At 38.4% G+C, this 25705-nt stretch overlaps 1 protein-coding gene across 5 annotated transcripts in view; it reads left to right on the top strand.

The window, feature by feature from the left end:
* The window catches only part of COL19A1 (collagen type XIX alpha 1 chain), a 209414-nt gene that overhangs the window by 53622 nt on the left and 130087 nt on the right, over window positions 1-25705 (top strand). For 4 of the 5 annotated variants that reach the window (XM_080388821.1, XM_080388820.1, XM_080388822.1 and 1 more), the window contains 2 exons: window positions 17442-17495; window positions 22086-22130. In XM_080388821.1, coding sequence (XP_080244947.1) covers window positions 17442-17495; window positions 22086-22130 — 99 coding nt within the window. The remainder of the gene's footprint in view (window positions 1-17441; window positions 17496-22085; window positions 22131-25705) is intronic. The other variant, XM_080388823.1, reaches the window with a different exon arrangement.

Here is a 25705-nt window from a genome sequence, read left to right as displayed (position 1 = left end):
GAGTTTCACTTCAACTGTCGGTTTTAGAATCTGTAATTAACAGGATATAAATTATGAACCTATCTTTTATTTTTACTTACTATTTCATTGTGTTTTGTTAAAAATGGGAGGTAGATATATAATATCAAAGAGATGAGTTAGAATAATTGCTGATGATGCTAAGTTATATGTGGTACATAAATGAAGAGCAGGCTGCAAAGATGTTCAAAGGACTTTGCAGCGTTGAGGGACTGAATCATAAAGTGGTATATAAAACTCAGAAAGTAACAGTAAGGTGATGCAGGTGAAGAGGAAAAATAAAGCAAACTGTATTTCATGTTGGGCTCTGAACTATTACTGTTAAGGAAGGTGATCTACGAATTACAGAGCAATGAAAACTAACTCAGTTAAAGTCCTAGTCAAATAAATGGGATTTAGGAATGTTTAGGAAGAGAATAGGGAATGAAACAAAAGCATCTTAATTTCACTATTGTTAACGAAACCATATTGTGCTGCATCTTGAATGATGTATACAGTTCTGGTTCCCACGTCTCAAAGTGGATCTAGCATTACTGGAAATAGTTCAGAGGAGGTGTCAAGAGTGATCAAGAGCACTGGGCATCTTTCTATTAAGATGTGGCAATGTGGACTTCAAGCTGAAAAAGGCACAACTGAGATGAAATGTACTAATCTGTGCTGTATACAATCATGAATGGAACAGAAAAGATTAATAAGGATTTATTTATTTATTTTACTCTCCTTTTCAGTGTGAGAACTAGGATATCAAACCTATCTGACATCAAGTTCAAAAAGAATAGAATGACCTCATTCTTTCTATTATGTGACTGCAGTTTGAACACTGCCACAGGATTTAAACGGTCTGAAAATTTATTAGAAAGTTGATGAAATAAAAAACCATGGAGTGTGTCAGACACTGCTGCTTGTCTGAAAGTTCTTGAGCTCCAAGATTCTGAAGTCTGGGGAACCCACTGGAGAAGTCTTTATGGTTGCCCTGTTGTTACACTTTTCTGTAGGCATCTGTTGTTGCTGTAATTGTCATATATTGGACCAGAGAAACCTTTGGTTTGATCCAGCTAGACAGCTTTTACCGTGCTCCCAGATGTGAATTAATGGAAAGAGTTATTGTATAACATTGTAGATTGAATGAGATTGATCTAGAGTGAAGCTGTATTTTCCCTTGGCTGTTGCTGTAGCTCCTTCTCTGATGTTATCTTCCTTTAAATTTGTCAGGCTGCATTGCTTTTCCAGTACAAGTTATTATTATAGTTTCCATGGTTAATACTGTTTGGGTTTTTTTTGCTTAGCGCCTTGCAGATTCACTGTCAGGCCAAATCCCAAAGCTCCTGTTAGTTTATGTAAGGCTCAACAGTCAGATCAAATTTAATATCCAGACACTTTACTTTTCTGAACGCTATAACTCTTAATTCAGACTACATAAAAGCCATACTGTTGTTGCAAATTAAAAATGAACTACCGTGGAATCTGAAACTGGCAAAACCAAGAGCTGTTTTAAAACAAACAAAAAAAAAATAAAAAAAAAAAAGGCAAACAAAATATTTTGTACATGCATAGCTAGATGAAGAAACTGAGATACAGACACGCAGCTTCTGCTAGCCAGAGTTGTCATGGCTATGCAGAGCAGTACAGGGTATTACTAGCTCCTTTCTGGAGGTAGAGTCACTCTGTCTTCCTCCTGTTGTGAATGGTGTTAACGTGCTCTTGTCTCTCAGCTGATGCATCAAGAGCTATGTAAATTTGCATGCGTCTGTTATTTTTGTGCTCATTTTTCTAGGATGTTCTGGATGCTGTAGACGCAAAGACAAGTGAACATAGCAAAGGAATAAAAATACTGTCAGCACTGTTATATACAAAGGCATCTCCTATGTTTGAGGAAGTTGAGGTGCAGACTGTGCAATGCTGGGAGAGCATTCTCAGGAACTACTGCTGTTTATCCTCTTAAACCCTTGAATATGCATTATCTTTTGTTGAAGATGTTATATTTGACTGCCGTGGCTATTTTTATGTTTTTCTGCACTGTATTTTTCAGAGCTTTGTGCAGGTGTGATCCCTGAGTCACTAGTTAGAAACAGGAAAAAAACAAACGAAAGAATATTTTTTATGTAAATGCAGTTTGAGACTTCAGAGAGCAGAGGGGCTCTTTCTGATACACCCAAAAACTATCCACGGCAGTACTCCATTGTTCATACTTCCTTCCCTGGGGAAAGGTTCAGAGAATAAATTCATGAGAGGTCTTACTCATTTTGCTGTGCGTAAGAAACAGTATAAGTTCATTTGATCTGTTTTAGAAGTTTACCTTAAAATAAGATAAACTTGACTATTAGAAGGCCTGTTTCTGTAGAACTGATTAATTCAAATGTACCTGACATTGTTGTGAAAAATTAAAATTAGAATAATCCTATCCAATATACTGTCTGTCTTGAGAGAATCTTACCAGGAGAGTCTCCCAGGAAAATGCTCTGTGGTCATGTAATTAATTTTCAAGAGCTGTGTAAAAGGTGAGAAGTCTGTAAGGCTTCATGTATGACCTTGACTTTCAGGGATCTGAAGTGGGAAAATAGATTGTGTACCTCACATATCTGCAGGCTGTCTTCAAATGTGACACTTGGCCCTCTGTCAGTTCTAAGACATTATCAGTGAAAACATAATTTCCCATTTGCTAAATGCTGCAGTGGTTTTGCAACAGCTGTACCGGCTAATAGGTGCAGATCTAAGTGCTATAGACTTGTAGGAGGTTCTTGCTGTTTGAGAGGTGGGATCTGCTGTGGGCTAATAAGGAGAACAAATTTTAAGTCTTGATGACTCTAGGCCTGAATATCCAAAAGAAAACAAATGAGTGTTCAGGCCTGTTACATGTAAAAAATGAGGTTTCCACTGACTGGCAACACACCACAACATGCCTGTCATCTCATCTGCCTTCAGGGCAAAAGCCGTTGGTGTGACAGTGCTGATGACCAATCTAGAGAGTGAAGAATCAAATGCAGTCACTGTAGAGCTCTACTTCAGGCTCCCAAAGTCACAACACAGTAGATCATGGAGTCACATATATGACTCTATTTGATATCTAACTACCTAGTTCCTTCATCGCTGTTCTTTTTCAGGGATCCGTCTTAGGAGATACTTTTTAAATAGTAGATCCTAATTAGGGCAACAGAACAAATTCTTGAGAGTATCAGAGGAGAGAGTTCTGTGGTGTTATTTTATAGTTCTAAAAAAAAGAAAAGGAAGGTAATAGTCCTCCTTTGGAAGGAAACTCTCTTCATTTATAGACTACCAAAAGATAGGGAATACATTGCCATCATCCCCTTCCTGAAATCAGGACTGATTTGTAGTTCAGCCTTCTAGGGATACTTCTTCAAGGTATCTGTCAAACCATGATAGAAGAAGAACTGTGTGTTTTTTTCTAAATCAGAACCACTGTGTGTGTGAGACCTTATACTGTGGCCTTCTGGAGGTATTCAGCAAAGTCTGTGAGGACAGAAGAAACACATGTCAAGGGAAGCGCTGTGTTAGGCTGCTTTCTGGCAATCAGCAAGTGACATTGTCTCTGGGTACACTTCTGAAACCATTTAGCATAACTGGATAGCGGCCAGTGCTGGCTGTACCGCCTGAGAAATTAAATCTGTCCCTGAGGGGGAGGTTTGAGGTGAGCAGAGTGCTCTAAGCTGTAGGATAACCTGCTGGAGATCAGGCGCCACAAGTTAAGCAACCCTTATCTAGCAGTTAGACTAACCTCACTTTGATGAGAACTGATAGCTCTGCCGTTAGGAATGGTACTCACACACCATTGCTGTGTGCAGGGTCACAATGCTACTGTAATCTGAGCAAGGTTGATATACACTGCTGGAAAGTGTTCCTATTTTAAAAGTTCATTTTCCTAGTGTTCCTGTTGTACTGAAAAGGTGCGAGGATTCTTCTGTTGGTGGGGCCCGCAGGCTTCCCATTTACTGAAGTCATAGTGTCTTACTGCTTCCATGGAGGATGCGTATGTGCAGGTCCTTTTCATAGCACCTACTGGGGGATTGGTACGCATAAGGTTGGTCAACTTCACTGCCATACACTTGTGTAGGGAGAGGATGGTTAGTCTTTCTGCTGTTCCAGCCCAGGAAACAGTTGGACTTTGCGTGAAGCGTATAATGTGTTGGATCCTCCTTTTGCAGTATGCTTCTAGGCTTTCAAATAGTTTGACAACTTAAGGGGGTCTGCATTTCGAACCGTGACTGGAAGATCAAATATTCGAGCCTTAAAAATGTGTTCTCAGACTTTTTTTGGGGGTGGGGGAGCCAACTGATCTTTGTGCTCTCATTTACAGGGAGTTCATTCTGTCCCTTTCCTTCCTGAGCTTTTTGTACACTTGAACAAGCTGGATTTGATTTGTCTCTGTATAGTTGAGATTTTTTTGAGATACTCAGCCAAATAACTGAAGTTAAATAACTTCATAAATAACTTCAGAATAAACTGAAGTCCTTTATTTCTCTCTGCTTCTGGGTCTATAATGCCATGACAATGAAGCACCAAATTAAAAGTTTATTTACGTCCTGGGTGCTAGGTGATGTAGTCCTGTTTGGGATTTTGGGTTGGTGGGGGTTTTTTTGCTGTTCTGTGGTGCCTGGGCAGTCAAGATGAACCTCTCAACCCTTTTAGCTTATCACGTTTTAAGGGGTGGACGATCTCTGTGTCTCTTTGAAAAGTTTAGTAGAAGAGCTCCTGGTTCTGAGAGATAGGTTGCCACCATGACATGTACATTGATATGAAATACTAAGCCTCTTGGGGAGTTGTGGCTTATGTGTGTTATGGGTCCTGCTAGCCAAAAAGCTCTTAAGATTCTAAGAATGTGCTGATGGCAGCAAGGCTTAGACTTAAGGTGAGCAATTGGCTCTGTTCCTGACCGTTTCATGTTTGTGTGGGGTTTTTTTCTATTATGAAAATACTTTTCTTTCTTGGTCACTGCATTCTGAAAAATAAAACTGATGTAGCCAGAAATGTAATTCAGAAGACTTACAAAATCAAACTTTTATTGTCTGTTCCCCTTTATCCAAATTATCCAAATTTACTTCATAGTAATTGCTTTCTTATGGTTTATGGTACACAATTCATAGTGATGTGGAGATGTATATCTATGTTTCATAAACTACATTTTGTAAAATACTTGTGAGACCATTTGCTTTTAACGTTTGACTTTCAACTGACTTAGCTTTACTGTTGTAGGCTTTTGCACTAATTTTTTTGCAATCTAGATTATGAACAGCCATCCTAAAATATTAAATATGTTGAGAAAGCTTTTCAAAATAGCTGGTTTTGCACAGTAAGCCTGAAGAAGCAGTGAAATATTCAATGTGCTGTGCATTTGCTACTGCGTTGCGTGGGTGCTTCCACAGTGTATTAATAAAATAAACAGTTTAGACTGAAAGGAGAAAGCAATGCTTATGTGAATAAAAACAATGTTTATCACTGCACAACCTAGATTTATATTTGAAGTTGAACAAGAGAAAAAATGAAGGTACATTTCCAGAGCTCTACCAATGAGTGCTAGTTGTACTTCAAAAGTCATTGGTATGTGTGCACCATCAAAAGAACGTGTTAACACTTCCTGAACCGCTTCCTTTGCCTTGCCTGGTGGGAAGAACTCCCCTTTCCCTTAGCGGTACCTGAGAAAATTAGTTTGAAAAATGCTGTACTATAAAGTTTTCTTTCTTTAAGAAGAAAATTAATTCAGAAGCTCAATATAAAACGTGGTTTAGAAAGGTCCAGCACTTCATTTTCCAATATGATTTAAATATATATTTTATTTAATTTAAATTTTTGGAAAAATTATAAATGACATGCTAATACAGCAAGGAACTTCACATTACTTTCAGAGATGGTTTTGATACCCATCTCCATACTGAGTTACTCCAGGGTCAGGCCTCCAGGGTTAGCTGCATGATAAAATCCACAACCAGAAACTTGTTCAATGTACATCCAAATCAAATCACGTCATCATGAATATCCTTGTGACCATTGACCTGCTTTCCACATTGCTCCAGCTAGACTCTGGAAACCCTGTCCAGAATTTTCTGAGGCATATTTGGTTTTGCAGAAGAGCCATTGATATATGGCCTATTATGCCAGTTCAGCGCGTGCTCCTGGAACATCAATCACTCATGCAATTATACAAATCTTAGGAGACATTGATGTTGAGTTTATAGTATTTCAGTATTTTCCTTGCAACTGCCTTGAAAGATCTCTGGACACAGTGTCTTCCGCATTTCACATGCTATACAGATACTTAACAGGGGTCGAGATATTTCCAAGGTAGCTCATCGACATCTCTGAGAAAACTTCCAAAAATGTGTGTGGAGTACTGGACAGGTAGTGCTTAAAGCCATCTTACTCAGTTTGTCTGTCTTTTGCTCAGTGCCACCCAAATTCTGAGCTCCTGTAATTGCTGATCAATTATATTTCAATATTTTTAGATCAAGAATGGACATTAATCGTGCAAGTTACGTAGCTTTTGAAAAATCCTTGTACTACTTTATTCTGGAGTCTCCAATAGAGTTAAAAAGGGTATAATCACTAATATAGGAAAAAATTAGCCGCAAAAAGAGAGTGTTTTCCAACTGGAAACTTTATTACCACTAAGTTTAAAGACTTGAATTTCAGAATTGCTGGCCATTGGAAATCAGGCAGTTGGACACCATCTATTATGGCAACAAATTTGATATGAGTTTTCTATTCTCTTTGTGTTTTCAGTGATATCTTTGTGTATAATCAACACACATATGATTTTAAGAGATGGATGAATATGGAAACAATCACTTTCAATAGCTTTCTGATGCATAAATACGCTTTCTAAAAATCTTACTGGGCAAATACACTTTAGACTATTATGTTTTTCAAAACTTGTTTCATTGCTTCAGCATGTATAGTTCTTGCTTGCTTGCTCTCGCTTTCTACTTAGCATTACAAGGAAGTGTTTTGAATAGCCTTTGATCATAAATTTGATTCCAGAGAGCTGTCTGCTCTGCTGACTTATTTTTCCCTTATTAGGTGATTTTTGCAGTTCACAACTCCAGGAACTGTTGAGCTCCCTGGTTTTTCAATTCCTAAAGCTAAATGACAGCAGTTCAGTTCAGTTCTCAATAGAAGGCTCCATGGAATCAAATTGTCTTGCAGGCAGTGACACTGCCTTGGTGTTACTTCCAGTTCTGGTGGGAACGGTGCTAGTGGCCACTGCAGGTTGTGTACTGTTGGTGAGCAGAGACTTCGCTTTTAATTAAAGAATTGTTTCTTTTTGAGGGATAAAAAAAGAACCAATTATACTTCAGTCTGCCAGCTAGCCTATCTGAGGAAGGTGGAGGCATTGTCTTCTGTCCTCTTGTGGTTTCCCCCAAAGTCGAATTGGTAAGTCTCAGTAGAGCAGAAGTGCAAATGCATTTTGGGAGCCGGACGCTAATGCCTGTATTGCTTGGCATCAAAGCCATGGGCTCCTTGAGGCAAGTGACATTGGTGAGAGAAGCTTGAGGGTGGAAGGGTATATACCCTCTGGTGTTTGCAATGTAACTGTAACAACCAGCATAACATGGCTGGTCACGGGGCAGCGGCCGCTATTGTGATGTGAGGTGTGGCCAAAGAAACCAGAGGTCACCCTCCATTTTCTAGGGGTCTGGGCTGCCAGGAGCAAAGCTGAGGGTGGCACGCTGCCATGCAGGACAGGCTTTTGTTAGCGTGTTATGTAACGTGGAAGTAAAAAATAATGGGGTGATTAAATAATGCAGTCATTAAATGCAGCTCTTTGTTCTGTAATCAGGGATTCGTGAATACTCTAGCTGTGAGTCTGCAGGGCTCTGGGATTCTTATGTGTTTGAAAAGCCTCAGCCAGGACCTTACAGACTTTGAAAGGGCAGGGGGAGACTTGCGAATTCTTCAGTTGTTCGTAAATTATATTTACACAGTTCTTTCTGTGAGGCTTCTGTGGCATTAGTTTTTTAATTTAGTTTATTTTTCCTCTTTCAGTTGTGAGGGCTAGAGACTGCAGGTTTTGCAACTCATATTCTGAGCTTTTCACATCTCATCAGAAAGTAGAGCTTTAAGAAAAACGCCCATTATCGCAAGATTTCGCATTGTAAAAACTGGCAGCAGTGTGCTGCAGGAGATGGAGTAATTGGGGAGGAAGGAACTTTCCCACTGTACTGCAGCATTGTACAGCTTGTCTGACACAGTCTGCTTAGTTTTGTTTATCGTCTTTTGAAGATTTAGATACTGGACTTCACCAAATACTAGATTTTCCATCTTAGGAGTCATTGATCTATATTGGGATAATTATGGGTAACTTATGTTACTGTACTGCATTTGATTTATGTATAATGTAGTACATGAGATTTTTAACAACAACAAAAAAAAGCTTCATGCAGTAGAAAATTTATACACAGTACAAGCAGAGGTTATAGATAATGCTGTTGCCTACTGTGACTTGTGACCTATTAACTATTAACTCTTTGCCCTTTTTTTTGGTGGGTAAGTCGTTAGTTATATAACTTTTTAAATAAATCCCGCTCAGGTGTGCATTTTTAATGTCAACGAATATACTACTTCCTCCCTCCCAAATTAAAAATGATAATATAATTTATCATATTGCTAATGATAACATTATAATTATTATATTATACAATAATTTCTAAGACTAATAATACATATATATTATTATGTAATATATAATACACAATAATATTCCAAATTCCATGTAAATTGCTTTTTAAAATTCATAGATAACAAGTTCTTGGAAATAAAAACTGCTTTTTATTCATAATAGTAGAATCATTCATAGGTATTACAAAACAGAATATTGTGGGGTTTTTTTAATTCCTGATGCTAGCCAGTATTTATCAACACCTAACATTCATACTGCGTGTTTCAAATCTGAATCGATTAAATCAATGTGACACGCTGAGGCTGGGCCAAGTCTTGTCTAATCAGCAGTCAGCACTGTTGCTCTGGCATGAGGCTCCCAAAAATAGAAACACAAGAAGTCAAACAAGTAAGTGGAAGGGCACTAAAAGAAAAAGTGCTGCTAATTCCTCTGTTGACTTTCTGTCTAATGGATTCTTGTTCCCAGGCCACACTAAGTAAAGCAACTGGCGCGGGGTGTGTTTCTGCAGATGGCTCGGCAGTGACACGCAGCCCAGCTGGTTGACAGGTGTTTGACTTGTATTTAACAAGTACCTCACATAAGCCAGAATTATTTTTATTTTTTTTACAGATACTGAGAAGCTAGTCAGCTGATGCTTTTTTTTCAGAATTAACGCCTCTTTCACTATGTTCCCTTTTTGTTGTGAATGTCAGTTCCTCTGATTTTCCCTTACAAATGAAGATAATATAATTTTAGTTTGGAATAAGAAAAACACTAAATATGAGGAATTAATCCCTAGTTAACTTTATTTAACAGTTGAAGCCTGTTACCTTTACACGTGACAGATACACAGCATATTATTTATAGCTGCTCACAATAATATCTGAGGAAATGTTTATTTAGCTGTCTACTTCTTAGAATGAAAATGTCCTTAAAGAGTATGCATGGGAGGAGAATGCTGGACTCTGGGGTATAGCTGTTATACTCTGTGTTCATGCGTGTTCCTAGAACGTGAGACGGTCTTGGGACTTCCTTGTAGAGTGTAGCACAAGCCTGGAGTAAAAGAAAATCCCTGCCCACAGGAGCATACAGCATTGACAGAGATGCACCCAAGGCTACAAGGAAAGAGCAAAGGTGGGAAACTACTAAACAGATGAGAATAAATAGTGTACAATGCTATTCCTTATTGATTTTATTGCAGGCTACATACAGCACGCTGTCTAATTGGAGAGAGAGATTGTCTCAGTGGTGGCCTGTTTATTTAGTTACACTTTGGGGAGGTTATTTTAATAACTCTGAGTGGAAGAATTTACAATCTTTGTGGCATTTGTTAGTCAGTGCCATGCTAGAAACTCTGCTGGCAAAGCCAGCAGTGGAAATAGTAGAGTATCAGGATGCTCTTACAAATCATCTTTGATTGATGTGAATTCTCAGAGACTTAGCTTAGGATGTGTAGTGTAATAGTGACTATGGCTAGTTTTTCTCTCCTCCCCCTGGCCCCCATCTCTTCATACTTTAATCTGAACATTTTTCTTTTCTGGTATCAAATCCATGAAGTGGAAAAAGGTGAGACTTCAGGAACTGTTAACAAAGATGCGTGGCTCTTTGCAGTGATGGAGTTGTAATGTCAATATTGTGAAATACCCAGAAAAAATACCACCCTGTAGATTACAGTGTACTGGCAGTACTTCTGCTCAACCTCGGAAGAATGAGAAAGGAATGCAGCAGGAGAAATGGCTGTCAGAGTAGTGTTGATTCTCTGCATAAACATTGGATTTTAGTGAGAGGATGATTAAAAACTCATGCAGAGAGCCTGTGTCCTTGGATAGTGGAGTCGCTTTGCTCTGTCAGGTATCTCAGATGTGCGGTATGGAGTAGGCTAATAAGCCTCAAACAGGTTAAGAAAAGGGCCTGAAAGGAAAAATTACAACCCTACTTGGCTGAGCTGTTGCTGTTCCCCACAGAGCTGCTCAGAATTGATAGTAATGGGGTACATCTGGAGACTTACCTTTAGGGAGCAGTTCCTAGGGCTCCTGTGCTGACAACAGATCTGCTGATCCCAGATTCACAGGTGGGGAACTGTCTGTTGGAATCCTAGATATGTGGTCAGTATATCCTCTTCATCCAAATGCTAGCCTGTCTCCAAAATACATCAAATGTTAAAAGGCATGGTTTTTGAAGTGAGGAGATGGATTTCTTGGTAAAGTCTTAAACTTCTGAGTATAACGGAGACACGGAAACTGTATCTTGAACTGCTTTGTTTATCAGTAGTTTGTAGGAGGTTTGCAGCTACACAAGCGCACCAACAATATGGTATTTCAGAAGTACTCATCTGAGTTAGTTCCTAGATTAGAAATTCCAGTCTATATGTGGTCTGTTTATTTTTGATTAATCTTAAATCCATAGTTTTGCTACCACTTTTTTTTGCATTTCATATCTCTGTGGTTAGACATTAGTTGTAATAGTGTTTAATGGTCTGTGGAACAGATCTTTAATAGTGTAAACTGACATTTCTACCAGCTGAGAATCTGCCTCCTGAATCTTCAGTTTATGGAAATGGGTGATGATCATGATAGTTCCTGCAGTAAAGAATAGTCTCTGACATCTAAGAGGTTGATCCGTGCTGTTTACCTTCCTAATATAAAATTGGGGACCTAATTATTATGGTGAATATAATAGTTGTAATATGTTTTATTATTTTGAAAAGACCTCAGAAATTCATTAATATTGGATAATGCTTTTTAACTTACCTTTAACATTATTGCATTTCAAATATTGTTTCAGGCCAATTAGGTGAATTTCCAGTTCTGTTGAAGCTTTAATAGGGTTTAGATTTTCTTTAACACAGTGTTATGGCTGGGTTAACAATAAATCAATAGGTGGTGTGTAGGTCAGGCAATTTTCCTTTTAACAGGTCTACTGTAACGGGAAAAACATTGTCACAAAAATCTATCCGTTGTCCAGGAGTACAGGATCACCTCAAAAAATTCTTCTACTGTGTTGCTTCAGATGATAGAAATATCCAACTAGCTAGACTTAATTTTCTCAGCCGTTCATCCGTAAGATGTTATGAATCTTTGAGAACTTTTTGCAGCCAGAAGCCTATCCTCAGGACTCTACCAGAAGTGTTCTTACGGTTTTTGTTTGCATTTTCTTTATGTTCCGTGTATGGTGCTGTAGGTCAACTGAACTGGATTGTTTTAAGTCCACATTCAATTAATGTCTGCGGTTCATTTTTAAATAACACTCTAAAAAAATATAATTGATGTTATCCTCTTCTATGTGGTAAAGTATAGTGTGCTTCTTACCTAAGGAATGCAACTGGGTGGTGGGCTACTAAAAAAAGCTGTTAGCTGAGTCATTTAACTCAGTCTGAAAAGTAGAGGAAGGCTGTAGGACACAGTGAGACAAAATGAGGAGAACCTACCAACCACATTGTCTAGAACTTTGCCCTTGCTTGTAAAGCCCCATCATTACAGCCCCTGAGGGCTCCACAGAGGCTAATGAGTTTCTTCTCACAACTGAAGACCTAAACCTAAACTACCCAAGGTTCTGCTTATCTGCTTATAATGCAGTCTGCCTTTGTTTTTCTCCTTTTTGCTGTTTAGTTCCTTGCAGTCCAGTTCTGTTCTGTTTGAAATCAGTGGCATTTAAGAGCGGTGACTGGAACCATGCCTTTGGCTTGGGGCAGAGTGGCTGGAAAGCTGCCTGGCAGAAAAGGCCCTGGGGGTGCTGGTTGATGGCTGGCTGAGTGTGAGCCAGCAGTGTGCCCAGGAGGGCAACAGCATCCTGGCTTGTATCAGAAACAGTGTGGCCAGCAGGACCAGGGCAGTGATTGTCCTCCTGCACTTGGCACTGGTGAGGCCGCACCTCGAATCCTGGGCTCAGGTTTGGGCCCCTCACTGCAAGAGGGACATTGAGGTGCTGGAGTGTGTCCAGAGAAGGGCAACGGAGCTGGGGAAGGGTCTAGAGAGTAAGTCCCATGAGGAGCGGCTGAGGAAATGGGTTTTTTTTAGTCTGGAGAAAAGGAGGCTCAGGGGGGACCTTATTGCTCGCTTCAAGCTACCTAAAAGGAGACTGTGGCAAGGTGGGTGTTGATCTCTACTCCCAGGTAACAAGCGATAGGATAAGAGGAAACAGCCACAAGTTGCACCAAGGGAGGTTTAGATTGGATATTAGGAAAAATTTCTTCACTGAAAGAGTTGTCAAGCACTGGAAGAAGCTGCCCAGGGAAGTAGTTGGGTCACCATCCCTGGAGGTATTTAAAAAACATGTAGACACAGTACTTGGTGAGGGACTTGGCAGTGCTAGGTTAACAGTTAACAGTTGGACTTGATGATCTCAAAGGTCTTTTCAACCTAAACAATTCCATGATTCTGTGATTCTGGATGAAGAAGGTCAAAAAGCAGCAGTTGTCACTTCTTCAGGGACATGCAATAGCACTGATTATTGCTTGTATTTGCCAAAGGCAGAAATAACACCTCCTGGCAGCAGAGGCTCTGCTTCTGCTGATACTTTTATTGATGGTATAAAAGCTGCTCCTTGACATCTATCATAAAGGCTTCAGTCATTTCATTATAAGTTTTTGAAAGAAAAACAAAACAAAACCGCAATATATCAGCCTGTAGTTATGCATGAAAATAAATGGGGGTGACCTTTCACCTCAGGCTTTTCAGAACAACCTCTCTGACTTCTGATGTGTGAAAATAATTTGTGGGATCAAAATATAGAAATGGACTTTGACTTATGCACTTTATTTGTGCAATATGTGTGTTTATATTTGAATATAGAAATTGTGCGAGTTATATGTGTTTTTTGAACGTGCTAACAGCAAAAAAGAAAACAATGCCAACTGAAGAGTGCAGTCTGGAGTAGGGAGCCGTGTTCTCTGAACTCTGAGCTGCCTCTGGCTGCTGATTCATTAGTTTGTATGCAGTGCACTAAAATGTAAATTTTCAAGTGTTGTTTAATTTGGAGTGTATTACATCTAGTTGCCTGAATGGATAAGCAAATCATTCTTGTCCCAAAGATGGATCTGAGGAAGGCTTGGAAATGAGGAAAAATTGATGCCTTTTTAACTCAGATTATGTTATGAGTTGCAAAGGAAAAGCAGAGCTATTCTCATTTGCCTTTCTCTCGAGCAGCTACATAAAAAAGCCACAGGAGCCCTGATCACCAGGACAAGAGTCCTCTGACCAGCCCTCACCCCTTTGGCCAAACCTAGGCATATCTGCTCTGCTGGGGCTGCTGTGGAAGCAGGACAGAGCAAAGGAAAGAAACTATTTACCTGTCACAAGCCCTTCTTCATCAGGTTATTTTAAGGGAAGACCTTGTGCTTGCTGGCATGGGTTGCGTTTGTATCACAGATAGCACTGAGCAAGGGCTGAGTACTAGTAGTTCAGCAGTAATGAAGTGGGAACAAGGATCAGCAGATGCAGTGAAACCAAAATGTCATAATGTTTAGCAGAAACTTCCTGACATGACTAATCCAGGAAATTCATGGGGCAACTCTTAGTTAAGTATCAGCTGAATATATTTTTATGTAATTAATACTTTACCAGGTGATCCTAACCATTAAGAGGAACCTATTTACTGAAACAAGGAAATATTTCAGCAAGCTAAGGAAGATGTCATATAACGGAGTATAATTGGTGTGGGATTTTTATTTGTTAAAGGCAAATCTCTGCCCCCGCTGGTGGCTCTGGACTGGCTTGGTACGTGCTCCACGGGGGAGGATGCTGCTCAAGCCCTCTGACAGTATGTTGTTGAACATTCCACTCCATTTCTGCAATGCTAAAAATAGTTGTCCTCATTTTAAAACACCCGGCTATTAGATTATTCCAAGGGTCTGGCATACTCAGGGTAATGGAAGGCACATATCATAAATTATCAAAACAGTAAGTAGTGTTTGACTGCGCTGATTTTACTTCTATTAAGATGAGTTTCCTTGCTAGTAACACTGGAGTACCAAGCCTATTCTGTAAATCAAGCTCCTGGCAGTGCCCTAGTAAATTTAAAAAATAAAAGGAAAAATGTTTGGGTTTCATATTGAGGATGGAGTAGCATCTGACCGCTTCTTGGTGTTTTGTTTTTTTGTTTTTGTTTTTAATTTTGCAGAATCATATCTGCAAAATGCTTAAAGTATTTTACAGTAATTGTTTCTCTTTCCCAGCCTTGAAGAGAATCTCATGAAGTTCCAGCATATTTGCTGTTATAAATCATGTTAATGCTTAAAATGTTCCAAATAGCAAAACACATTCCAAGTGATTGATACAAGTTCCTCTCAATGCTTTTTTATTTTTCATTTATTTTGTGTGTGTGATTAGATAATGTGATGCCTAATTAATTTTTGGCACCATATTTTTTGGTTGTACAAGCAACCAATGCACTTACAAGTTTACATACTTGTATGTTAAGATAGCCTCTCCTTTTATTTTTTTTTAATCTTTTTTATGTGAAAGTGTCTTCTTTAGGGGGGAAATAGCTAAATGTGGAAGTCAAGGTATAAAAATCAATGTTAAATGCATTCTAATAAAGTTGCTAAGTACACAGATACAAAGCGTCTTACTCTCTGTCTTAAACCTTTAGGTATAAACTGAATCTCTAATTGTATAGGGTTTTGCAGTATAGTTGCAAACCGCAAAATCAATAAATGATAAATACATTAAGAACCATGATTATAAATACACTGCACGTTTCTGAACTAGTTAAAGCAACCACAACATTAATCATTTCGGATTTAATAAGACTCAGTATTGATGCAGGATGTTACTTTTGCATTGTTGTGCTGAAGGGATAATAATTTGTAGAACACTGATTAAACAGTGCAAGGCAAAACATCTGTGGCTTGTCTCCACAAAAAAACAGTGAATGTGTTTGGGTTTTTTCTAGTTTACAGTGATCCAATATAGCAGGGAAGATGAAATATTATCTGGTAACTATTAGACTATGAAGGATTTTTCTGAATTCATGCTGTAAATCTGGAGAAAATGAAGGACTAAGGATGACTTGTAATGATTAATTAGAATTTTTCTCCAACATGCTAGCATCTATTTTTACAGAGGGGAGTTGGAAGGAAGATGTTGGAAACCGTGCCATGAGTAGAGTTAGAAAAATGCCATTTTAACAAGCTATTTTAAGCTGTATTTTAATTCTTGTATATCACGAGTGCTTTGTATTTATTTGCTTAATTACTTGTATCATTTTGATGAGTAATTGTTCTTTTATTGGTTCTTTCTGTTCAGAGAGATTGGAGTTTTTGCTTTGTCTCTATTTTTTTTTCTTTTTTTTTGCGTCTGTGAGGCATTTGTCTTCTGCTTGGCTTGGAATCAAACAAGTGAACTTTCAAAACTTTATTTTGTTGCTGCATTCTGGCTTGGCTAGAAAACTGAATTGGATTGTGTGTGCGTTACTAGGGTAAGCTTCTGTCAAGTAATTAAGACCCATGAATGGAATGGAGAAAGCATCTGATTTTAGATTCCTTTAATAAGTCTTCTAAGCTCTCACTTGAGGTCTTATGAGCATGGATGAATTCTTCTAACAGAACTTAACTCTGTAACTTTAGATTTATTGAGACCAAAGTTAATGTACTTCACAGGGGCGTATTTAATGAATATGTAAATGGAGGGTGGTTCTTAGCATTGAGTGGCAGAGCCTGGTTCTCACTAGATCTGTAATTGTTTAACATGCTGATTAAGAAGGAATGGAAAAGGAAACCGCTGCAATATTCTATATTTTGATTCTAAATGAGATACAACTAGTTTTTTAACTACATCTTTTCCTTGGAAAGCCCCACATTAAATGCAAAGTTAAATTGTCTGTAGCTTTCAACTCAGAGCCATTGTGTGGGTTGTTTTTTCTTTTTTTCTTTTGCTCAACTAGTCCTTATTCAGATATTGAAGATTAAGTTCACCATGTTACTCAGCTTGGATAGTTTGCCTTTTAAAAACACTTTTTATTGACAAGGTGCACTTATGCTCAATTACCTAAACATAACTTTTAAGCATCCAGCTTCTTGAATGAAATTTACAAACCCAAATCAGATTTTCAATTTTCATGGACAGTGCAAGAAGAAATTTTGGAGACAGGAGGTGACTAACAGTTAACAGTACAGATTACTTAGTTTGCTTTTTTGAAATGTGGGGTAGATGAGGCAGTAATTTAATAACATATACTGAACATTCACTTAGAAGGTAGGAGAAACAGATTTTTGTCTACCTGGTTGCACAGGATCAAGATTTGCATTTCTTCCTGCTGGGTTGGTTGGGCACCCCTCTAAAATGGGGAAAGATCTGAAACTCCCCTTTGAGCAGAGCCTAGAAACCAGCAGTCAGCTTCATATGTTCAACTCCCTGTGGGACCTAATGGTTTAAGTGTAGATCCCTGTGGGCTCAAGCACCTAATGGGTGTTAGAAAGAAAGCGGAACTGTGGCACCCATGCTGGGATTTTAGGTGCTTGAGTAGTAAGCAAGTATCTTCTGTAGTATTCTTTTTCTGAATCAGGGCCTGAAATAAAGCAAGAAAGAATTTCATGTGGTCCAAATTCTAATCTTTTTTGTTGTCTAGTTGTCTGAAGCAATCTACAACTGTATCTGCTACCTAATTAGATAACCTGTAATTAATTGCCTAATATTTTGAATGTGAAATGTATTTTAAACACATAGGAGTCAACAGACATAAATGATCCTAGAAATCAATTCAGCTGTTCTGTAAAAAAGAAATCAAAAGCAATACATGTCCAGATGTCTTTTTCTCTTAATTTAGCTCAGTCATGAGTTAGGTGCGTAAAATGATGGATATGTACATTTTGTTTCAGGGGGAAGCTGGCTTAGTAGGTGCTCCTGGCATACCTGGTCTTACTGGTTCCAAGGTAAAAAAAACAAAAAACAAAAAACAATAACAACCAAACAAAACATTTCTTATTTTATATATTTTCACTTTTAACATCCTTTCTGCCAGCTGTCCAGTATCTAAAATTGTATTTGAATTGCATATCCAGTTTCTGAGTTGTATAATGTGACTGAGGACCTTTACTATCAGATTCTCTTTCAAAAGAGAAAGGCTCCGTGACGTGGTGGCACAGACCTGCCTATCAGTATTATTTTGCATTAAGAACAGTTGCCCAAGTCTCAGAACTGTGCAGGTCTTTCCAGCCACAAGACAGCAGATTAAAAAATCTGAAATTTGAGTCTCATGATCTCAGCAAAATGAGATGAGAGACAGCACTGCTTCTTCAAATCTTCAATTTCAACTTTTGCTCCTCTCCAGAGGTGGAATATTGTAGTAATGCCAGAACTTGCAGGAAGAGACATTTGTGTTATAAACCTTGCTGGTAATATTTGTTGAAGTTGCCTGACTCTTTTCATGGTCAGATTTTGTGTTCTGTTGATTGCAGCTGTGTTTAACCATGAGTATTTGGAATGAAATATTAATGCCACATGCATCTGTCAAGCTAATTCCTCTTAGAAAGTTGGGGAAATAGTTCTGCTGCTTCCACAAATTAAGGGACTACACAAAAAACCCACATTATTTTGTTCATATTAAAATTTCAAGAAAATGTTCTGCAGTATGACCTTGATGCAAAGGCTGATTTGTGTATCTTTAGGGCAGGTACTTCCTGTAATATAGCACAAAGGGAAGGAAGGAACTTATTTCTGTAGATGAGGTAGCCAGCATTGAGTTCAGCAACATGCTTACCATGGTCTATCAATTTATACGTTCAAAGCCAGTATCTCATTGGGTTGTATTGCAAGCATATTTAAAAAATTGAAAATCAGATCAGCAGTCCTGCAATGAGTAACAAGACAAGTAATCAGTAATTGTCCAAGAAAAAGCTTGTATGAAACATTTTGCTTAACTTGATATGAGAATTCTGCCACAGAAATGAGAATATAAGCCAGTCATAAATGTGTTGTTTTGCAACTTTCACATTTTTATTTCTGCTACATTCAAATTCTTTGAAGTAACTTACCAGTGCCTCATACCGGTATATTTTTAATGCTGTCAAGTGGAAATTACCTAAACTTCTTTCTCTATGCTTTCTGTTGACTGTATTTCTTATTTTCCCTAATTGGAAATACTTTTTTTTTTTTTTTTAAATCAAATATGTGCAAAACATCTGGACACTTGGACTGTATTTCTGAAAAAGAAGGAATTAGTTAATCCCCCCCGTGGACTGGTACAAGCAGAGGACTGACTGGTTGAGTTGAAAAGGACCTGGACGTAGATGTGAGGATGACTTATGAGCTAACAGTGTTCTCCTGTTGGGAATAAAGTGAACGACATACTGGACTATGTTAGTAAAACTGCAGCTGGCAGATAAGGGAAAGATATTTCCCCCCCTTTGGTGGTGGTACATCTGGTATGCTGTGTCATGTTTGGAGGGGTCTTCCACTGTCACTTCTTCAAGAGATGTGGAGAAACCAGAGAGGATCCAGCAGGGAGCTAGGGTATGTTCAGGGGCCTAGAAAACAAGACCTTTGAGGAGAGTTTCAAGGAGCTAGGCTTTTCTTGAGTCCAGCAAAGAGGAGGCCAAGGAGCAACTGAGACTGTCCTGCAGGCCTAAGGAGCACAGCCTGGTTGATCTTCAAGGACAGCTTCCTAAAATCCCAAGAACAGTCCATGCTGTTGTGCAGGGAGTTGATCAAGTGTGGCAGAAGGCCAGCATGGATGAACAAGGAGCTCCTGACTGAGCTCAAGCACAAAAAGAAAGCAAACAGTGGAAGAAGGGGTAAGATACCCAGTAGGAATACAGAAACATTGCCAGAGCATGTGGCAATGGAATTAGGAAACCAGAAACTCATCTGGAATTGAAACTAATGAGGGACTTGAAGGGCAGCATGAAGGGCTTCTGTTAAGTGCATCCATAGCAAAAACAAGGGTGAAGAAAATGTTGACCTACTGCTTAATGGGGTGGGGGACACGGAAAAGGCCGAGAGTATACAATGCTTGTTTTGCCGTGGTTTTCACTAATCCAGTTTGCCCTCAGACCTCCCAGGTTACTTAAGCCTCCTAGCAGAGTGTGTGATAGTGAAAGGTTGCCCACTGAAGGGGAAGAGAGTGTTAAGGAGCACTTAAGCTATCTGGCCATTTGAAGGTACCAGTGTGCATCCAGGGGTGCTGAGGGAGCTGGCTGATGTCACTGCAAGGCTGCCCTCTGTCATGATCAAAAGATCGTGATGACTAGGAGAGGTCTCTGATAACTGAAAACAGGCAAACACCACATTCGTCTTCAAGAAGGATTCAGGGACCTGCAGGCCAGTTGGCCTCACCTCTGTCCCTGGAAAAATTATATAGCAAGTCCTGGAAGGCATTTCTAAACAACACATGGACTAGAAGGTGACTGGGAACAGCCAGTATGGATTCATCAAGGACAAATCATGCCTGACCAACCTGATTGCTTGCTCTAAGATCACTGTGTGGATTAGGGGAGAGCAATGGATGTTTTATACATTGACTTCAGCTAGGCTCTTGGCACAGTCTTCCAGGCGTATCACTGTAGTCAAATCTGTGAGATACGGGCTAGATAAATGGACAATAAGGTAGGTGCAAGATTGGTTGGACTGTTGGGCTCAAAGGTGGAATAACTGCTATGCAGTCCAACTGCTACCTAGTAACTAGTGTCATCCCTCACAGGGTGATACTGGGGCCAGTATTTAGTGTCATATTAATAACCGCATGATGGGATTCTCAGAAAATTCATGGATGTTATCAAAAGTGGGGAGGTAGTCAGTGCTTTTTCACTAATCACGTTTGCCCTCAGACCTCCCAGGTTACTTAAGCCTCCTAGCAGAGTGTGTGTAAGTGAACCATTGCTCACTGAAGGGGAAGAGAGCGTTAAGGAGCACTTAAGCTATCTGGCCATTTGAAGGTACCAGTGTGCATCCAGGCGTGCTGAGAGAGCTTCTAGGAATTAGGTAGAAGTAAGTGTTAGCTGTGTTTTATGTCCAACAGCTGGAGAAGAATGGGAGCCATAGGGTCATAGAACAACCCAGACTGGAGGAGACCTCAAAAGAACAACTGGTCCAACCTTTTGTGAGAAAGGGGAAAGAGATAAGCAGAACAGAAGTTGCATACATTCAGAAATTATGTGTAGGTGAGGACATGTGGGAGGTTATTTCACTAGACCACATTTTGCGTGCTTGTCTTGGGCATGCCTGTAAAACTGACCCCTAAGCTGCTGATAGCCAAAAGAAACAAACAAAAATCAGCCAGTGCAGATGGTTAATGAAAAGTCCAGAACTATCTGGTAATCTATACAGCTGCACATCTCCAAAGCTTTGAATTTAATTACCAGATATGTAGTACATGATGCTGTATCAGTTGAAGGACTTGACAAAACACTGCTAGAAACTCAAGTTGTAGCCTGCTGTTCTAGTTAACCTCATATCAAACGTAGACTTCTATATAAGGAAGTTACACTTTCTGAAGGGTGAAAGACTATTTAGACATTGCTCATTCTAATTTTTTTTAAGCAATTTGGAAAATGCCATATGCTTTATTTTGGAAATTTTCCAGTCTTTTCATCTTTGACCTGTAAAAATCATGTATGTTGTACTGAGGCAGTGAGACTGAATCCTACAGACTGGCAAAGATGCAAACTATCTCCTGCTAGATAATTTGGGGGAGAAAAAGACTGTTTGGGGGCTTTTATGAGAGTTTTTGTTACAAGTATACAATTTTGGCTGTATGTCTGCTGAATGTCTCACAAAACATACAAGTATACATTAATAAAGTTCTAAACCAAGTGTAATTCTTGTTATAATATAGACAGGGTGCAAACTTTTTGACAAAAACATTAATATAGTAAGATTGTACAGTAAGATTTTTGTTTCTGAGGGAAAAGTTATTTTGAAAAGCGTTATAACAGGTTTTTTTATTGAAATATCATCAAATAAAGAATTCAGGCTGCTGAAATAAGCTGATCTTGAATGTTTGAAAATTCACCTCTTCTGTTGGTTTTGTTTGTTTGTTTGTTTTTAAAATACTTGGGTAATTGGATGTGGCTTTCAAAGTGAAAGGAATGAGTTTTCTTTCCATAAATTGTATCTGCATATTTTTCTCAATTGTCTTGGATTTTGGAGGCCTTCACAGCCAACTGGTCATATTTAGAATTTAAAATGAAGGCATTAATAAGAATTAAAACCTGTTCTGCAGAAGAATAGCAGGACTGTAATGAGCAAGTTTAACACAAATGAGTAATTCAGAATATTTAAAGTCGAGAGAATCCCTTAGGCTGAATGGACAAATGATTGAGTACTGTTAATTGACAAAAATATAGAAAGCAGTGTCATTTTTTTGTAGAGGTTCACACCTTTTTGAATGAAAGAATCAGTATCAAAATTATTTCTTCTGTTATGATCCCACAATAAAAAATCAGTGCAATAAAACTATTTTAAAGAATGCAATAATTTGAAGAATATTATATTTGAGATTTTTATTTTATTTTATTGTGTTCCAGGGTGAACGTGGCTTTGTGGGTAGCAGAGGTGAAGAAGGTGAAAAGGTAAATTACTCTGTTTGTGTTATTAATTGTTTTGGTTTAACTATGTGATTCATGGTGAACCAAGTAGAGCTTTGTTCTGAAGGTCTTCCTTAAGTCTTTCATGAATACAATTCATAAGTTTTTGCTATGTAAATGAGTCTTGAAAAGCTTAAGAACTAGGTTTTTATGTGTGTTAATCAGTGTCATCAGTGCTTCTTTTAGAACCTTTTTTTCTTAAAGATATAATAATGAAATCTAACAGAACCATAACCATTGGAGTCCAGTAGTGTTTACTGCTCTTATTTTTATGGTAACCAGTAAATGTTTATTTATTTAGCATGAAATGTATGATGAGATGGTGTGTGGGTATTTCTAGTACTTAATTATTGCTTTTATGCATTAAAAGTGCACTTTTATAGAAACTTACACTGTTGATTATAAATACTGATACTAAATGTTTTACACACTTTTTTCCTAAGAACATAAATTTACTGCAATAACAAAATTTAACATTTGCTACAGCATAACTGACCGCTAATCTAAAAAGCTTAGTTTTCATTTATATACTTCTGTGTACCTATGCAGTAGTTAACGTGAGTTTTGTCTCCTGCACACACCTGACTCAGAGTAAATTGACTTCACTGCAAATGCCAAAGCTTGAATGCAGGTGCATTTACCTCTTCCTCAGACTAGAAGTTCAGTCCCTTTGCCTGATGGACTGGCATGTTGCCCTAAAAACACTCTTAGTCTCTCAACAGCCTTAAAAAGTTTCGGAGTATAAATTCTAGGAGAAGCCTTTCCTTGTTCTTAACCAGTGAGCATCAGAAATGGAACTTGAAGGAGTTTGTCCTAATTGCAGATGCTTTGCAGTCTCCAGATATAGTTCCAAAGTTTGTGCTTTAAAATGGGAATTTAACTGGCCCTGTGTAAGGCTGTCTTGGCTCACAGAACGCCAGCCTGGGCATTCGCTCTAGGTGACACAACCTAACCTTGTGTGGCTTCAGACCAGTCGGTATTCACACGTCATCCAATGCAAGTCTGTTTTGAGGGACAAGTGGAAGGAAGAGCCTGTTCTTAGCTTGCCTAATAGGAATTAAAATAACAATGGCGATAGTTTATGTTTGAAACTTCAGCTCCTAACCTTGTTACTGGCTGGTTACTGCTTTTTCACTAGTTTTAGCTGATTTGGATTAGGCAACCTAGATTAAGAGTCTTTCCTTGTATCATGGATAGTTACTCTGTGCTTCAGCTCACTGTGTAAAAAAGGTGCACAAACATTTCTGCTGAACTTGTATAACATAAATATGAAGAATGACAGATACTGCTATTCTGGCAATATTCAGACTGAATAAAATGGAGAGTAGGTGGCAGCTTCTGAATCTTAAAAAAAGTGCAATGTATTTGTGAGTTAGGCTGCTTTGGACATGGATATATGCACCTACCCACCATACTTCTTTCGAAGTGTCAGCCAGCTTTCCCCTGTTCGTAATTTAAAGAAAGCATGCTATGGATTAATAAAAAATTAAGCACATTTAAATTGCAGAGGGTTTTTTAGGAGGAAGTATTGAAGTACTCAGGAAGGAGGAAGTATAAGAAGTAGAAAACCAGCATCCATAGCAACTAAGATTTATAATGTGAAGATTGAGCCTCTTTAAAAAAGCACTTGTTAAGCTTGAGTGTTTCTAACTCCACCGACAGATCTTATTTCCTTGGTGGCATCATTATTCATCAGTTCTGAAGGGCTTGTGGATTTTTTCTTCTTTTTTCTTTTTTTTTTTTTTCTTCATAATTGCTCTGCAGCTGTGCTGTGCTTTCCTAGAGTTTTATGAATAGATTGTGTTTGGACACAGGCACATGATTCCAGCTGTTGCTGCCACTCTTTTTGCTTGATTTCCCTTATTTTAAGGCAGAAATAAAATGACCCAACCATTGGTAGTCGCATTTTTCTTATGTAGAAGTTGAGTCAGCACATTGAGACTTTTTTTTTTTTTTTTTTTGTCTTGTAACTTCAGGAATTACTTACAGGATCCCATTTAAAAGTATTTCCAGTGTAACTATTAATAATGTATTCAACTGTCCTTCAAATAAAGGGAAATACATGAGTGGAAGGATCTGTATTTACCAGTGATCACTCAAAATTAATTTGGGACAGTCTCATCAAAAGCTATGCATCATGATTTGTAAGGAAAGACTGTTTCAAGATTATGGGAAGTAGGTCATAGCCTGGGCTTTAGCAGTTACTCAGTTTAGCCTTAATTCAAATAATTATTGAAGAGCAACAATGCTGTTTCCAGCTACTGAAATCCAGTATTAAAAACATATCAACAGCTTTACACCTTAACATGGTGTCACAAAATAAAATAGTTGTAGTAATGTGTGTGTAACAAACACAATTAAAAAGTGTGGAAATTAAAATCTGATTTTTCCTAATACCAAAATATTCTGCATAATCTTGCAAACACTATCTTGTTCCTTAATATGCACTCTGTTTTGCATATCGCTTAGAGTGGAACACAGCTGCCTAAACATGAGGTAGTTGCCATTCCAAACCCTGTGCAGAAGTACATTCACATGAAAAATCCTATATTTTTGTTATGGTGACTATATCATTCCATAGGACTGAATACTTGAAACCAACTCAGCCTTACACCTCTCGGTTCACCAAATCAAACTATTTGACTTTGTCTTTTATTGTACTATATTCTACTTTGGCAGAACAAGCTTTGGAGACGTGAGGGAGTTGTAGGCACTGGAGGCAAAAATGAGTGATCATATGTAAATTAAAGATACAGGAGGCATTTGTAATTTAAACTATTGAAGTAGATTGTTTTAAGCTGTTTAAAGGTTTCTTTGCCACACTGGTTTTCCTTGAGGAATCCAGAAGTCTTGTTCTGTCTTCCTCCTTTTTTTGGTCTTGGTTGAACTTGGTTCGCTCTTACAGAAGCCAGTAGTAGTAAGAGAAGTTACAGACCGTGTATGCATGTGTTATGCTGCAAGTTTTCCTTCCACGGGAAATACACTTTCATTAATTCTCCTTTGTATTCTATTTTCTTTATGTTTCTTAAATAATGATATTGTCGTATACGATTGTCTTATAGCTGCAAGAAAAACATTCATCTACCCTTCTACAGTATGACTGAAAAAGCATATGCTGAGAGTAGTTTTACTTGGTTTGCTGCCAGGAAGGCAGACTATATCATCTGGATCCATCCTCATTCTAATACAGTTCAGAATTGTAATTTTACAGTATCGGATAGAAAGTGTGCATATTACACTTTATGTTAATAGGAGGTCAGGAGGGACTGATAATAACTGGAAGAAAGGTTTAAAATCTGGAATGTTCTTGGCAAATCAGAGATGTAGACTCAAAAAAATAGAATCCAATGCAGAAGGAACAAGTGCAGGGAACTACCTGTAGGGGAAAAAAAATCTGAGCTGAAAAAAACCCAAATTTAATATTTGGATCAGAAGCTAAACACAGCTAAATGAAGTCAGGCAGCTGCAAGTGAAAGACTCTTACTAAGACATTTTAAAGTCAAATATTGTCTGCAACACTAACTAAATAGTCCTGTGCTATTTGGTATTGGTAAGGCTTC

Source organism: Falco punctatus (assembly GCF_963210335.1).
Source record: "Falco punctatus genome assembly, chromosome: 5".
Lineage (NCBI taxonomy): Eukaryota > Metazoa > Chordata > Aves > Falconiformes > Falconidae > Falco > Falco punctatus.
This window is presented reverse-complemented; position numbering and strand designations above follow the sequence as displayed.